Source organism: Lampris incognitus, chromosome 8 (assembly GCF_029633865.1).
Source record: "Lampris incognitus isolate fLamInc1 chromosome 8, fLamInc1.hap2, whole genome shotgun sequence".
In the NCBI taxonomy this organism is placed as follows: domain Eukaryota; kingdom Metazoa; phylum Chordata; class Actinopteri; order Lampriformes; family Lampridae; genus Lampris; species Lampris incognitus.
The window spans coordinates 7,091,610-7,108,301 of record NC_079218.1 but is presented as its reverse complement, the minus strand read 5'-3'; the positions used below and the strand labels follow the sequence as shown (position 1 = coordinate 7,108,301).

At 48.4% G+C, this 16,692-nt stretch overlaps 1 protein-coding gene across 1 annotated transcript; it reads left to right on the top strand.

Annotated features, from left to right (window-relative positions):
* The first annotated feature begins 900 nt into the window (after positions 1-900).
* Positions 901-14,762, top strand: ei24 (EI24 autophagy associated transmembrane protein). The gene is made up of 11 exons (XM_056284795.1): positions 901-1,051; positions 3,400-3,536; positions 7,067-7,212; positions 7,345-7,405; positions 8,775-8,841; positions 8,954-9,078; positions 9,304-9,423; positions 11,039-11,150; positions 11,923-12,034; positions 12,205-12,279; positions 13,760-14,762. The coding sequence occupies exons 2-11, from the start codon at positions 3,495-3,497 to the stop codon at positions 13,920-13,922; spliced, it is 1,023 nt and encodes a 340-aa protein (XP_056140770.1). The 5' UTR covers positions 901-1,051; positions 3,400-3,494; the 3' UTR covers positions 13,923-14,762.
* The last annotated feature ends 1,930 nt before the right edge of the window (positions 14,763-16,692 follow it).

Sequence of the window (16,692 nt, the reverse complement as noted above, 5' to 3'; positions counted from 1 at the left end):
GTCAATCAATCAATCAAAATGTATTCGATGAGCACAGGTCGTGCGTTAACATGCAGCGCATGCGCTCTTTGCACCAAGTAAAAGTGCAGTTAAAAAGGTCACGAGAAAAGAAAAATGATCAGTGTTGAAAGATGAAGTATCTCAGTGACACTAGAGCAAATTTAAGATCAGATTATTTTTGGGTGATTTAACAAATATAAAACTCTATGTATGTTGTGCTTTTCTGCTAAGATTTTCACTGGGAGTGACGAAGAAGGACAGGATTAGGAACCAGTATATTAGAGGGACAGCTCAGGTTGGACGGTTTGGAGACAAAGCAAGAGGCAAGGTTGAGATGGTTTGGACATGGGTGGAGGAGAGATGCTGGGTATACTGGGAGAAGGATGCTGAATATGGAGCTGCCAGGGAAGAGGAGAAGAGGAGGCCAATGGATGTGGTGAGGGAGGACACGCAGGTGGCTGGTGGGACAGAGGAAGATGCAGAGGACGGGAAGAAATGGAAACGGATGATCCACTGTGGCGCCCCCTACCGGGAGCAACCGCAAGTAGTAGTAGTAGTAGTATATTGTGCTTTTCATACATGAAATGCAGCCCAAAGTGCTCACATTGGAGACGCAAATTAAAAACGAGCATAAAAAGGTAACGAATTTAGAATAAAACAAAGCTATCGATGTAATAAAATAATACACTAAATATTGCATTTTTAAAATATTTTATTCCTTATTGTGCTCCCCATTATAGTTTTCGTTTCATATAACTGCTAAAATACGTTTCATAGTATCGTCGACCCACGTGTGACTCATAAAAACTGAAAAACAAACCTGACTTGACGCATAAAAGTCACGTTTTTCCTCCCGTTGTAGTTTTATCGCGGAAGTGCACTACGCATCCCATGGTGCTTAGCGGTACGCGCATGCGCAGCGGCCCATTCGGCGGCCTGTCCGCTAGCGTTTGTTTGGATTTGTTTTTCGTGACACATTAGCTTGGGAGGGGGGGGCGAAAACACGAGAGACTCGGCCAAATTAACCCCCACTTAAAGGCTGCCGCATGAGGTAAGGAGCGTCCGCTTTCCCCGCGTCCGCCCCGGGCGGGGCGCTCGTCGGGCGGCCGAAAGTCGCGCCTTGTGTCGTTGATCCGCGTCTGGCTCGGACGTCGCGCGGAGCGGACTCGCTTATCCGGCGGCTTCCTGTTGTCTTTCCCCCGCCGTCCCGCCGCCGAACCGCCGTGCGACCTGTTAGGCGTCCTACGAGGCCTCGGCGGTCCGGGCCGGCCGGGTCCGGGCCGCTGTGGGCCGTCGTCTGTCTGACGTGTGGTAGTTACACAACGCTGCACGTATGAGGAACCGGGGTCCACTCGCGCCTCTTGGTGAAGGGTCGCCCTGCTGTGCTTCTTCACGTCGCTGCTTGTTTCTCTGGGGGGGGGGGGGGTTCTGAGACCCGAACAGCTGAAGAACAGGGTCTGCTGCCTCAAACAACTGGGCCCTGGGTTCTGGGTTTGAGTGCCTCACACTTGAAACCCCCCCTCCCCTGCCTCGAACAGGGTCTGCTGCCTCAAACAACTGGGCCCTGGGTTCTGGGTTTGAGTGCCTCACACTTGAAACCCCTCCCCCTGCCTCGAACAGGGTCTGCTGCCTCAAACTGGGTCCTGGATTCTGGGTTTGAGTGCCTCACACTTGAAACCCCCCCCCCCCCCGAACAGGGTCTGCTGCCTCGAAACAACTGGGCCCTGGGTTTGAGTGCCTCACACTTGAAACCCCCCCCCCCCCGCCTCGAACAGGGTCTGCTGCCTCAAAACAACTGGGCCCTGGATTCTGGGTTTGAGTGCCTCACACTTGAAACCCCCCCCCCCGCCGCCTCAAACAGGGTCTGCTGCCTCAAACAACTGGGCCCTGGATTCTGGGTTTGAGTGCCTCACACTTGAAAACCTCCCACCACCCCCTGCCTCGAACAGGGTCTGCCTCAAAATAACTGGGCCCTGGGTTTGAGTGCCTCACACTTGAAACCCCCCCTGCCTCGAACAGGGTCTGCTGCCTCAAACTGGGCCCTGGATTCTGGGTTTGAGTGCCTCACACTTGAAACCCCCCCTGCCTCGAACAGGGTCTGCTGCCTCAAACAACTGGGCCCTGGATTCTGGGTTTGAGTGCCTCACACTTGAAACCCCCCCCCCCCTGCCTCGAACAGGGTCTGCTGCCTCAAACAACTGGGCCCTGGATTCTGGGTTTGAGTGCCTCACACTTGAGACCCCCCACACCCCCATTTATTGCTATAAGAGGCAACTTGGGATTTCCCTGTATCTGAAAAATGTACCTTCAGCACATTTGCACACCGTGACCAGCACACTGGGTGAAGATGGCACACGATGGTCGCTTTCTGGGAAGTTGACATTGCATTGTGATAATGGTGTCCACACTCCTCTTCATCAGAGGCTTCCTCAGCAGCAGCAGCAGCGTTTCACATAAATGGTGACGCCCCGGTGTTAGCATTAGCTTCTTTTCTTTTCTGCATGTAGTATTTCTTTTGGGTGGTAAAAAGTATTGCGGTGGCGGTGAATCAGCACAAACTGGCTACCAGAAATTTCAAGTAAAGATAACAGTGATCTGGCGACTCCCGCTGAGACGAGACGGGCGTCGGACCCGGGTCTTAAAAAAAAAAAAATAAACGCTGGTGTTGCCCTTTAAACCAAAGAATGTCAGTAGGGTATCGGTTTCTTCGGCAAACATTTGCATGAAACGGGAAATAACAGTCAGAAATACCCTCAGAAGCAGCAGCGTAACAGGCCAAATTTGAGGACACCCCCGATCAGCAACATTATTATTCATATTTTAGATATTCTATTTCAGTCAACTTGAATTATGTTCGTTTGTGGGTTTCCAAGCTGGTAAGAAGTCAGCCGGCCATTACGTCACCAGTGGAGCGGCTCCCGAAATAGAAGAAGGAAGAAAGGCACTTCATTTGGTTGTAGTACAGTTGTTCGGTGACAGTGAAATGTGTTTTCTGCATTTAACCCAACCTGTTGTATGGGCGCAGGGGGCAGCTGTGATGCCTTGGTCAGGGGCACGGGCAGGCGTAGTAACCCTAACATGCATGTTTTTTTCTGAGATGGTGGGAGGAAACCGGAGCATCCGGAGGAAACCCACGCAGACACGGGGGAGAACATGCAAACTCTACACAGAGCCCAGGGACCTTGTTGCTGTGAGGCGACAGTGCGAACCACTGGGCCACCGTGCCGCCAGCAGTTTGTCGAAAGAGTGTCAAAATAGCCTCGATAATCGTTGTGGGACATGACAGATTTGAATCTTGATTTTCCAAATTCTAACCTTTAACTAACTAACCCCCGAAAAAGGAGTTGCTTTGAGTCTACTGAGTTCTTGTGTTTTTCCTCCGGCTTTGTGTTGTGACAGGTTACTGGGTAAGCCCGCCCCTGCCATGAGAACTGACCACCAGGTCACCAGCCCCCACTCCTTCTGCAGTTGATGGATCCGCAGCTCATCCAGAGATGACAGACAGCGTCAGGGCCTTCCTCCGCAATGTTGCGACGGTCAGCAAACCCACTCGCTATATAGATAGATGTGCACAGAAGGCACAACGGACGTATCTGAAAACTATCCTGTACAGCTTTGTCTTTTCAAATGGCACAGACACAGGGGTCGTCCGGGTGGCGTGGCGGTCTATTCCGTTGCCTGCCAACATGGGGATCGTCAGTTCGAATCCCCGTGTTACCTCCGGCCTGGTCGGGCGTCCCTGCAGACACAATTGGCCGTGTCTGCGGGTGGGAAGCCGGATGTGGGTATGTGTCCCGGTCGCTGCACTAGCACCTCCTCTGGTCAGTCGGGGCACCTGTTTTGGGGGGGGGGTGAGTGATCCTCCCATGCGCTACGTCCCCCTGGTGAAACTCCTCACCGTCAGGTGAAAAGAAGCGGCTGGCGACTCCACATGTATCGGAGGAGGCATGTGGTAGTCTGCAGCCCTCCCCGGATCGGCGGAGGGGGTGGAGCAGCGACCGGGACAACTCGGAATGGTGGGGTAATTGGCCCGGTACAATTGGGGAGAAAAAAGGGAGGGGGGGATGAAATGGCAGAGACACAAGTATGATTGTTGTTAAATTAAGCTGTCATGGATATTGGAGGTTAAGCATCAACATTAAGACGAAGGTCAAAAGACACCAAAACAGGTCTGATACCTAAACAGATATACTATTAATTATGGGGGAAAAAATCAAAATGACAGATGATGTATATTCACTGTAAAATGTGAATTATATTTATCATTTGTGATTCAGCATAGAAATGGCATACACTCCTTTGACAGCTTTGTCATTTGATTAGTTTCAGTGAAAACGCAGTAGAATTTCTGTTTTAAGTCTTTACACATGCTCAGTACTCCAGGTTAAGACACTCACAGACGGTTGACTCAGTTCATCTGGACAAAATGTTTACTGAGAGAGAAACGTTTCACCGCTCATCTAAGTCAAGTCCAGTCAGTTTCTGTTTGTATAGCCCAATATCACACATTACAAATGTGCCTCAGTGGGCTTTACAGCGACACAACATCCTGTCCTTACACCCTCTCATCAGATAAGGAACACCTCCCTAAAAAAACCCCTTTAACAGGGGGAAACATCAGGGAGAGCAGCAATGGATGTTGTGTTTACACAATTTACACAACACAACACCGAAAGATTATAACAGAATTATAATGGAATAATCACATTTATCAAGAATATGATACGCAAGACGCCGTCTCGTCGGCAGAACAGTGGTTGGTAAAGTCATTGAGACAGAAACCGACCCGCCATGCAGCCCAGGTTGTGAAGCACTCCACTTAAAGGCAACTAGTTGTAGGTTAAGGCAAAAAGATGAGTTTTAAGTTTGGATTTCAAGGACTCACCAGACTCTGATTGTCTGACGGCGGCAGGCAGGTTATTCCACAAGAACGGGGCCCCGATAGGAAAAGGCCCTGCTGCCGCCAGCTGACTTCTTAACTTTGGGTACACACAGGAGCCCTGTATTTTGAGAGCAGATGGACTGTACGGTTTAATGAGATCAGACAGGTGAGATGGGGCCAGCCCATTTAGGATGTTATGAGTCAGCAGAAGCACCTTGTACTCTGATCTAACATGGATAGGAAGCCAACGAAGGGAGGCAAGAATTGGTGTAATATGGTCAAGTGTCCTAGATTTAGTTGGGATTCTAGCAGCAGCAGTCTCCACTGACTGCAGGTAAACCCCACCCTTATAAACAATACGGCGGCATACCGACCGAAACCAACCGCCGGGTTTCATGCGTCAATTGCCGTGACGTTTCAGCGGCAATGTGTGCTAACTGCTTTTCTGTATTGGTTATAAGGGTGGGCATACCGGCAGTCAGTTTAGACCAGTGGTGCCCAACCCTGCTCCTGGAGAGCTACCCTCCTGCCGGTTTTCACTCCAACCCTGATTTAACACATCCGGTTCAGTTAATCAAGGTCTTGGTCAGTAGGTAATTAGTAGAACCAGGTGTGTTAAGTTAGGGTGGGAGTGGAAAAGGGCAGGATGGTAGCTCTCCAGGGGCAGGGTTGGGCACCACTGGGAAGAGGTCACTGAGACGAGTGATGAAACGTTTCTCTCTCAATAGTCGTGTCCAGATGAACTGATTTAACTTCCTGTCATGTCTGTTGTCGTATTCTACTGTGTATTCTTGTATGTTGTACAGGGATGAGCAACAAGTCTTTTTTTGGGGGGGGGGGGGGGTTCTCCCCAATTGTATCCGGCCAATTACCCCACTCTTCCGAGCCGTCCCGGTCGCTGCTCCACCCCCTCTGCTGACCCGGGGAGGGCTGCAGACTACCACATGCCTCCTCCGATACATGTGGAGTCGCCAGCCGCTTCTTTTCACCTGACAGTGAGGCGTTTCACCAGGGGGACGTAGTGCGTGGCAGGATCACGCTATTCCCCCCAGTCCCCCCCCCCTGAACAGGCGCCCCCGACTGACCAGAGGAGGCGCCAGTGCAGCGACCAGGACACGTACCCACATCCGGCTTCCCACCCGCAGACATGGCCAATTGTGTCTGTAGGGACGCCCGACCAAGCCGGAGGTAACACGGGGGTTCAAACCGGCGATCCTGTATTGGTAGGCAACGGGATAAACGCTCCCCGGACGCCCCCGACAAAGACTTCTAAATATTGTCTATGACCCGTTTGCATGTGACGCATGGCAAAGTTTGCTTGAATGACCCTTAGGAGAAGCAACTTGTAGAGATTTTTTTCTTTTGTTCTTGTTTGTGATGAGGTTTCTTTCCACTTAGTTTCTAGAAAAGCGCTATATAAATGTGATGATGATGATGAATATTGTCTCTATGTCGCTGAAATAGTGAGTGAGCAGCCGCAGCTCAAAACGTGTTTTATAATGTCCGTTGTGAGTGCTGCACGTTCATTCTGTCGTCTCTCTCTGCTACATGATGATGGTGTTGAAATATGTCTCTGTAGTTATCATAGAGGTTTCAAACCAGCAACACAGCAGTATCAAGCATACATTGATTTCTTTGTTTTTATGTTTTTACTTTTTTTTTTTTTTTTACTTTGTACGGTGGTGCAGTGGTTAGCACGGTCGCCTCACAGCAAGAAGGTCCTGGGTTCGAGCCCCGGGGTAGTCCAACCTTGGTGGGTCGTCCCGGGTCGTCCTCTGTGTGGAGTTTGCATGTTCTCCCCGTGTCTGTGTGGGTTTCCTCCGGGTGGTCCGGTTTCCTCCCACAGTCCAGAGACATGTAGGTCAGGTGAAAGACATGTAGGTCAGGTGAATCGGCCGCACTAAATTGCCCCTAGGTGTGAATGTGTGTGTATATGCGTGTCGGTCCTGTGATGGCCTGGCGGCCTGTCCAGGGTGTCTCCCCACCTGCCGCCCAGTGGACTGCTGGGATAGGCTCCAGCATCCCCCGCGACCCTGCGAGCAGGATAAGCGGTTTGGATAATGGAGGGATGGATGGTTCTAGAGGTTTGGCGAAACATAAAACAGTACAGGGCATTTCAGTAGTAACCAGAAGTTTGACAGATAAACAGTGAGTCATGTATATTTCTTTTTTAATGCATTCCAGGGGATCAAGGACTCCATTTTGGGGATTGGAACGATCTCTAAGCTGGATGCCCGCATCCAGCAGAAGAGGGAAGAGCAGCGGCGGAGAAGAGCCAGCGGGGCTCTGGCCCAGAGGCGGGCGCAGAGTGAGGAGCGCAGACCTGACAAGTGGGAACGCAGAAACTCTTCTCCCTCATTATGAACTTCACTTACCCGACCCTTTCTGCTTACCATGTAGATTATTTGCATCGTATTCTTTGGTGTGTTTGTCATATTGGGCTGTTGTGTTTTCTTCCCCAGTGAACCCAAACTAGCCAGTCGGATCTTTCAGTGCTGCGCCTGGAACGGGGGAGTGTTCTGGGTAATGTGCTTTATTCCGCTGCCGTTGCATTTCAGACAAATGTGCTTACTCGTAACTGGAGAAACTAAAGCTGCAGCTTGTGTAAGTTTCCATAAAATCACTACTACTGGCCTCTGGGTGGCGTGGCGGTCTATTCCGCTGCCTACCGACACGGGGATCGCCGGTTCGAATCCCCATGTTTACCCCCCCGGCTTGGTCGGGTGTCCCTACAGACACAATTGGCCGTGTCTGTGGGTGGGAAGCCGGGTGTGGGTGTGTCCTGCTCGCTGCACTAGTGCCTCCTCTGGTCGGTCGGGGCGCCTGTCAGGGGGGGGGATAGCATGATCCTCCCACGCGCTACGTCCCCCTTGCGAAACTGCTGACTGTCAGGTGAAAAGAAGCGGCTGGTGACTCCACATGTATGGGAGGAGGCATGTGGTAGTCTGCAGCCCTCCCCGGATCGGCAGAGGGGGTGGAGCAGCGACCGGGGACGGCTCGGAGGAGTGGGGTAAATCACTACTACTGCAAAAATGTGTCTGGGCATGTGACATCCCGGACTCTTGTTCTCCGCTGTCTTGTCTTCCAGCGGAAAAATGTCATGGATCCTGATCCATATTCCAAGCCAGTTCAGTCGTAAGCCATGACTCTTCAGCAAGCTGTAGGCTGTGGGCTAACAGGTATTGGAGGTGGTGTTTCAAATCACACTTATCGTCCTTTTTGCAAAACGGCTTTATCTATGCGTCAGCCTACGACAGCGTCCTAGAGATACTTTAATGCTCATCGTCTTACAAGCTGCAGCTTTGTTTCATGTCCCATGAAATAAAGAAATGTATTTTCATCCCCGTTAGCCCTTTTCTCAGCACTTGATTTACGTCTCTAACACTTGTACTCTGGAATTTCAAACCAAGAAAAAGTTTCTGTTCATAAGAACGACGGCTTTTCTGTCCTATAGTCATTTAGTTTTTACGTCACACTGCCTTCACAGGCGCACAGTTAACAGAAATGTCCAACTAATGGGAGCGATATTGGAAGAAGACAAGTGATCTTCTGCCACCAAATTCAAACTAGCCAGTATCGATGTCCATCCATCCATCTATTATCCGAACCGCTTATCCTGCTCTCAGGGTCGCGGGGATGCGGGAGCCTATCCCAGCGGTCCATATTCTTCTAAAAATGCCTGGCCGTTATTGCCTGTCAGTCAAATCGAACTCCCTCCCCCTCACAAAATCCCGCCAGACGGTCCTGTTCGAGTCAGACATGCATCATGTCAAAACGTGGAACTCGGTGGCGCTCTAAATGCGGTTTCATGGGACCTTGAAGTTCAAGCACTGACGCTCATCTATCCCTTATGCAAGCTGTTTAATCAAGCGTGTCACCGTTTCCTTTCCAGCTCAGTCTGTTTCTCTTCTATCGAGTGTTTATCCCACTGCTGCAGACTCTCACAGCGAGGATCATCGGTATGTATGCCTGCTAGCAACGGCGTCTAGTCTCAAGCCAGCGGTAAAACCTGCTCAGTTTAGGATAATCCGTCATCACTGTTCCCTCTCTCTCTGCTCTGTCTCTGCGTAGGTGACCCCTCCCTCCACGGCAGCGTGTGGTCCTGGCTGGAGTTCATCCTCACATCAGTCTTCAGTGCCCTCTGGGTGCTCCCTCTGTTTGTACTCAGCAAGATAGTCAACGCCATCTGGTTCCAGGTCGGACCTGAATACACTAGCTTTTTCCAGATTATCGCCACAGCCCCTTTATTCTCCTCGTACAGTACACATAGAGGAACTTGTCTTGATGGCTTTAGAGACACACAGACAGCCAGTATCGCCAGCGTTATTTACTGACAGTGCAAAAATCACAAAGCAGCAAATCTTAGTGCGTATATAGTAATGTTCAACTTCCAAACTTCCGCATCTCGTTCTCCATCATAGGATATAGCTGACTTGGCGTTCGAGGTGTCTGGCCGCAAGGCTCAGCCCTTCCCCAGTGTGAGCAAGATCATTGCAGACATGCTCTTCAACCTCCTCCTCCAGGCCCTGTTTCTCATCCAGGTATGTGCCTCAAACCCGTGGCTTGTTTTTTTTGTGCTCAGTCTCTGAACGCTGCCGCCGTGTCCGTGTCGACCTCAACGCCATTAACGCTGCCTACCCCATAAACCTGCCCTCGGTTTTACGTGCCGGGCTCTTGTATGAACGCGAGCCAGAGTCGGTATCCCGTGTAGGTTGTATTGGTAATTTGCCAACTCAAGACCGAGTTAGATTTAGGGAAATATTGCCAAACGAGACAGTTTGCAAAAAAGCTGTAAGATCGCCGTGTTAAAACGCTTTCACCGGAGCAAGAGAACCAATCACAAGGCGTGCATTCACACCTCTTTCACAGCAGCCGGGAAGCAAGAGATTAATGTGTAAACCAGCAAAAGTAAGAGCACATTTAGCATCCGGGTAGCATAGCGGTCTATTCCGTTGCCTACCAACACAGGGATCGCCAGTTTGAATCCCCGTGTTACCTCCGGCTTGGTCGGGCGTCCCTACAGACACAATTGGCCGTGTCTGTGGGCGGGAAGCCGGATGTGGGTATGTGTCCTGGTCACTGCACTAGCGCCTCCTCTGGTCGGTCGGGGCGCCTTTTCGGGGGGAGGGGGAACTGGGGGGAATAGCGTGATCCTCCCACGCTCTACGTCCCCCCCGGTGAAACTCCTCACTGTCAGGTGAAAAGAAGCGGCTGGCGACTCCACACGTATGGGAGGAGGCATGTGGTCGTCTGCAGCCCTCCCCGGATCTGCAGAGGGGGTGGAGCAGCGACCGGGACGGCTCGGAAGAGTGGGGTAATTGGCCGGGTACAATTGGGGAGAAAAGGGGGGAAAAGTCGAAATTAAAAGACAAAAATAAAAATGTTGGCAGTGCCATAGTTTTACGACATGTTAGGCCTCCTACACGAGTAGGGAACAAGATAGGACACATGGCCGTGTGTAAATAAACGCCAACTTTAAATCTTACACACAGAAACTGTGTATGTGTGAACAGGGAAACCCAGCAGCGGTGCTGGGAAATATCATCCCAACAGTGTTATGAAATGTATGTTGGAAAGCATCCCGGTTCACTTAAAGCTGTTCTCACCCTGTTTAACATGTTAACTTTCAAGTTTATGTGTCATATATGAAAGCAGGTTTACACCCCCCCCCCCCCCGTTTTTCTCCCCAATTGTACTTGGCCAATTACTCCACTCGTCTGAGCCATCCCGGTCGTTGCTCCACCCCCTCTGCCGATCTGGGCGGCGCGGTGGTTAGCGTGGTCGCCTCACAGCAAGGTGGTCCTGGGTTTGAGCCCCGGGGTAGTCCAACCTTGGGGGTCGTCCCGGGTCGTCCTCTGTGTGGAGTTTACATGTTCTCCCCGTGTCTGTGGGTTTCCTCCAGGTGCTCCGGTTTCCTCCCACAGTCCAAAGACACGCCGTACTAAATTGTCCCTAGGTGTGTGTGTGTGTGTGTGTGTGGGCCCTGTGATGGACTAGCGGCCTGTCCAGGGTGTCTCCCCGCCTGCTGCCCAATGACTGCTGCGATAGGCTCCAGCATCCCCGTGACCCTACTTAGGATAAGCGGTTTGGATAATGGATGGATGGATGGACTCTGCTCTGTGTTTCCGCTCATGTTTTTTGCTCTGGACCTTTCAGGGTATGATTGTCAGCCTCTTCCCCATCGATGCCATTGGACAGATGATAAGCCTTCTCCACATGTCTCTGCTCTACTCTCTCTACTGCTTTGAGTATCGCTGGTTCAACCACGGTGAGACACTCGAATCTGTTTATCCACTTCAAACGCTGCAGTCTAGGACCATCACTAATGAATATTTTGGTAATCGAGCAATCTATCAATTAGTCTAACAATTAGTCTAACAATTATTTGCGTTAATATCGGACAAGAAAACACTGCTTTTATCCAGTTTCACCTCGGGGATGAATAAAGTAGTTCTGATTCTGATTTCTGATGAAGTGTTTTATTTATGAGCATCAGTGTTATGTGAGATTCACTCTGGCCTACAATTTCAGGTTCCCCCCTTTACCCTCAGTAATTTAATATCGCCCTCTCTGTGATGTGCTTTCTTTATTTCTGGTCCATATTTTTATATTTTCATTGTTTTCTTACTTCTTTTAATGTAAAGTGACCTTGCGTGTACAGAGCGGGGCCAGTCACACTGGATTATGGATTTGTAGTCGGGATGGTCTCAGTTGCGTTGCTGCAGCGTGAAGGTTGTGCTGTTGCGGTGGGCAAGTCCGGCTTTGCCGTGCTCGCCCACCGCTGCATTTCCTTTGTGTTTTAGTTCACAAAGGTCCCAAATCTTAAATATTTTCTGCCCTCATCTTTGCTTTCCTTCCATTTACTCGGCGCACACGCCAAGGCAAGTTTAGACACGCGTAAAGAGACGAAAGGAAGCTTGGAGGCAATTTTTGTAAGCGAGTTGATCAAGTTATGCGGTTACGCATGACAGCCCTGCTGCAGTATGTGGAAAAAAAAACACAACCGTGTCCTAACTGAGTGCATAATGTTTCATTTTCAGGCATTGAGATGCATCAGCGGCTGTCTAATATCGAGAGGAACTGGCCCTACTACTTCGGCTTCGGTTTGCCCATGGCTCTGTTGACCGCCTTGCCCTCCTCGTATATTATCAGGTAGGACCACCAATGCCGCGGACTTGTCCGACATGTCCCCTGCTCTCTGTGGTGAGACCCGACTGAGCCCAGCCATTTTCACGATACCATTTAATAGTTGCAGCACGCATTATAAATGCATTTAGCGTTTTTGACGTTGTCTTTTTTTCTTTTCGTTTTGTTTTACCTAGTGGCTGCTTGTTCTCCATCCTCTTCCCCCTCTTCATCATCAGCGCTAATGAGGCAAAGACCCCAACAAAACTCTAGTGAGTGTCAACAAGAAAAACGTGTAAAACTGATTGTTTCAACTACACCTTTCTCCACAAGCATGGCCGACATACTTGTGTTTCGTCTCAGTAAAGACCGGTTCTCCCCATTGCCGGCGATGATCAAACACCAACTTTTGTCGCCTCCAATTCAACCTGTGATCACTCATGTTGTGTTGCAACACAGCATAAAACACAACACAGGTGTTGCTGTTGACATTTCTCTGTCTGTGCTGTCAGATGACTGCACGTCTATAAAAAAGTGATTTGCTCAGAGATCACAAAATGCTGACAGCCCTGAAATTACCATTAGCCTGGATTAACCGGTTAGCATTTTATGACCCTCGATCAAATCACTCTTTTTCCAGTCGTGCAGCCGTCTCAGTTTGACAGCAGAAATGTAAAGATGTGTCAGTGATAACACCTGTATTGTGTTATATGCTGTGTTGAAACACAAAATAAGCAATCACAGACGCAAGCGAAGTCGACGGAAAGTTGTTTTTTAACATCGCAGGCGATGAGGTAACCCAGTCTCTACCCTTCTGTCATGAAACGGAAGTACGTCGGCCATGTTTGTGGAAGAGGTGTTTTAAAACTTTAATTGGATGGGTGTATCATAGAAAATGTGAAACATACAGAACAGTGTGAAACATACAGAACCATGCTTCTTAGAAAGTGACATTGTTTTTGTCAGATATATGTGTAACAGTACTAACAACAAGTGCAGGGAACACTTCAAGAACATAGCTAAATAAAAATGACAAATGACATTAAGAACAAAATGTACTCAGTATATTTAAGTTGTGGCGGCGCAGTGGTTAGCGCGGTCGCCTCACAGCAAGAAGGTCCTGGGTTCGAACCCCGGGGTTGTCTAACCTTGGGGGTCGTCCCAGGTCCTCCTGTGTGTGGAGTTTGCATGTTTTCCCCGTGTCTGCGTGGGTTTTCTCCGGGTGCTCCAGTTTCCCCCCACAGTCCAAAGACATGTAGGTCAGGTGAATCGGCCATACGAAATTGTCCCTAGGTGTGAATGTGTGTGGGCCCTGTGATGGCCTGGCGGACTGTCCAGGGTGTCTCCCCACCTGCCGCCCAATGACTGCTGGGATAGGCTCCAGCATCCCGCGACCCCAATTGGGATAAGCGGCTTGGATAATGGATGGATGGATTTCAGTTGTATAAAGGCACAGAGTAGGTACAGACAAGGAAAAAGAGGACACAAAAAAAACCAAAACATTATTTTGCTGTGCTGTGCCACACAATCTCAGACAAAATGAGGGATGTTTTGGTTGCCTTTCTACTTGGATGTATATTCTTTAGGGAACTGGAGAGAATTTTAAGGTCTGCCAAAAAAAAAAAAAGTTCAGGTCAGAATTAGTTATTCTTGATTTATGAATGTAGAATTTACATAGAAGGCTGAAAGAAAAAGGTCTATCAAGAGACACTGACCATAATGGGGGTGTGTGGGGGGGGTTCTCCATTTCAGCCACTTCCAGCTGCGCCTCTTTTCTCTGGTCGTCCTGATCAGCAACAAGCTGTTCCACAAGACAGTCCACCTGCAGTCCTCCCTGACCTCATCCGTCTCCACGGAGAAGCTGCCGTCTCCCCATACCTCCCCAGCCCGCCAGAGACTCCCATCAAACCAGTGATTTTCACCCCCCCTCCCCCCAGCTCTGTGTTGGTAGGAGGAGAACGGAGAGCAGCCCATGTGTGACCGTTTCAGTCAGTGGGAAAGATCCGTTCTCTGGAGAGGGATTCCTCTCAATGGAAGGATTTGCGGTTGAGGGTTTACATGTTTTTAACTCGTCTTTTTGCCCCCTTTGTTTTTTCATTCGGAGCACCGTCAGAAAGATTTAAAAGAAAAGGAAAAAACACTTAATGTGAAGCAGAAATTTGCGATCGACTGCCCTGTGCCTCACACTCAAAACACACACGTATACGCTGTTTGTTTGTCATTCAAAGCGGTTCTTTTTTTTTTTAATTTCTATTTTAGCCTAAAAAGTGCCATTTGAGTGTCCCTCAATTGATCAAATACAGCACAAGAAATCACGGACGGTTCTGTTAAGTTACACCAGGTTGACGAGACGTCAAGAAGGATTTTTTGGCTCTTCTTTGGAGGGGGCTTGTTTGCGTTCAGAAATGAAGCACAGTCTTGTTTCATTCACCTCGTTTTTAATGTTGCAGCTCTCCTTCACCTCTCGCGGGTCAGATGCTGTCATTCACGTGAAAATCTATTTCTCTGTAAAATTATAGCATCCCTGTTGTTCCTTCGGAGTCCCATAAATGACTTTGTACAATTTAAAAGGCAGGCTGTTTTATCCTGTGAGTACTTTTTTTTTAGTGAAATTTTACGAGATGGCAAGAAGGCTGGCGAATATCTTAACTGAGTCTAACAAGCTATCGATATTATTCATGTAATGACAGGAGAGCAAATCAAAGTTTTACTCCTTTCTGTGAATAAATGTGGCAACTTGTGGGCCGGAAAGCTCTTTTAAATGCACATTTTTCCGTTCTGCGTGTATCTTAGACAGATGGGAAGGTGAAGCTATGTGGCTCTACTGCTGGGTCAGATGACACTGCCAAACTGCTTCATCTACATTTGATTCATTCACCTCGATAGAAGCCACACAAAGCTCTGTAGCATAGAAAGTCACATAGTTCATATATGTCTGGTGTCCCCTTCAGCGGAGATGTATACCATGGCTGATAGGGGAGTAGTCTTGCCATGCTTATTCTATAGTTTCACCCATGAACAGAGGCAAGTTTGGTTCATCTACACAGACCACGGAGCCTCTTTGTGTTTGTGCTGTGTTTAATGTCGCTGCATCATGAATGTTCAGCTGAAATGTCACCATGAGGTCACGTCATTACCAAACCTTCTCTCGCTCGTCGACGCAATCAAACGGCCATGGGAAAGAGTTGTGTTTTTGAAACGGTATGTAGTTATTGTAAGAGCTGCACAGTGTTCGTGCAGACTGATGTTTACGAGTGAGGTTTTGTAAAAGTAATACGTCTAATTTGAATAAAATTGGTCAGTATTCAACCTTTTTGGTGAGTGTGTTGAGCTCTTGTAATATCGTGGAGACTCGGCAAAGCAGAGTGCTGGACTGTGAGGGGAGAGGTAGCTTAAATCGATAAGTGGATGATGAGGATCCATCATTCTGATTTAGAGTAACTGCACTTTTGTAAAGACACTCAGATGGAAAGCTATTGAAAACAGCATGCATTCTTTATGAACACGCGGAGAGATGGGTCAAAGCATGCAGCAGAGGAAGAAGAAAAATAACTGTAATAAAAATACAAAGAAATACAGAAGATGTTGCAATAAAGCTGTAAAACAGCTTTCCCTTTATTCTGTTTGGTAGCGATGTAATAGGAACCACTAAAATGTGTATAGTCGTATAAACTGTGGTAATGGGGGTGTTTTCTAGTGTAGGGTGGCTGGGCAGTCTTCTCCAGAAAGGCTGTGTGGCTGCAGGTTCTCATCCCAAGCAGCGACACGCCCGAATCTCCTCTTAAAACTTTTTTTGTGAAAGGTTTTAAAAATGTTGGTAACACTTTAGTATGGGGAACATAAAAAAACTTAATTACTAGTGAATTAGTAATGATCAAGATGTCACTTTAGTATGGGGAACATATTCTAAGTAACAAAAACTTAATTACTAGTGAATTAGTAATGATCAAGATGTCACTTTAGTATGGGGAACATATTCTAAGTAACAAAAACTTAATTACTAGTGAATTAGTAATGATCAAGGTGTCACTTTAGTATGGGGAACATAAAAAACTTAATTACTATTGAATTAGTAATGATCAAGATGTCACTTTAGTATGGGGAACATATTCTAAGTAACAAAAACTTAATTTAGAGTAATTTAACACTATGAACACTTGTAGTTTTGTGTGTTGTTATGTAAGAACAGAGCATATTCATTAAGTGTTGGTAAGGGAGAATAACTCTTCTTGTGGTACTACCACCTTATAAAGGCCATACTAAGCAAAGCATATTGAGATGGTACTACTAATAAGCAATACTTCTGAGGTTATAGAGGGAAAACTCATAGTTAATGGCTCACTGGCTGTATAATAAGGCCAGGCAGAATAAGGCATTAATGGGTACATAATAATGACCAATTAAGAGCCAATACGTTGCTAATTTGCATGCTAATAAGCACCTAATTAATGGTGACTACGTCCCCCATACTAAAGTGTTACCCAAAAAAAAATCTTGTATCTGTCTTTCCTTAGCCATGACTACTCCTCCACTGCTAAAGGACACGTCACTACACTACAGCGGCTAACCGGAAGTCCGCGGGTCTGAGTGGCGGCTCAGAAACCAATCAAATGCGTGGGGGGGCCTACCGTTGGACGGCGGCTTGGCCAATGAACGCGGGCGTTGGCCCGGTTAGGGCGGGATCC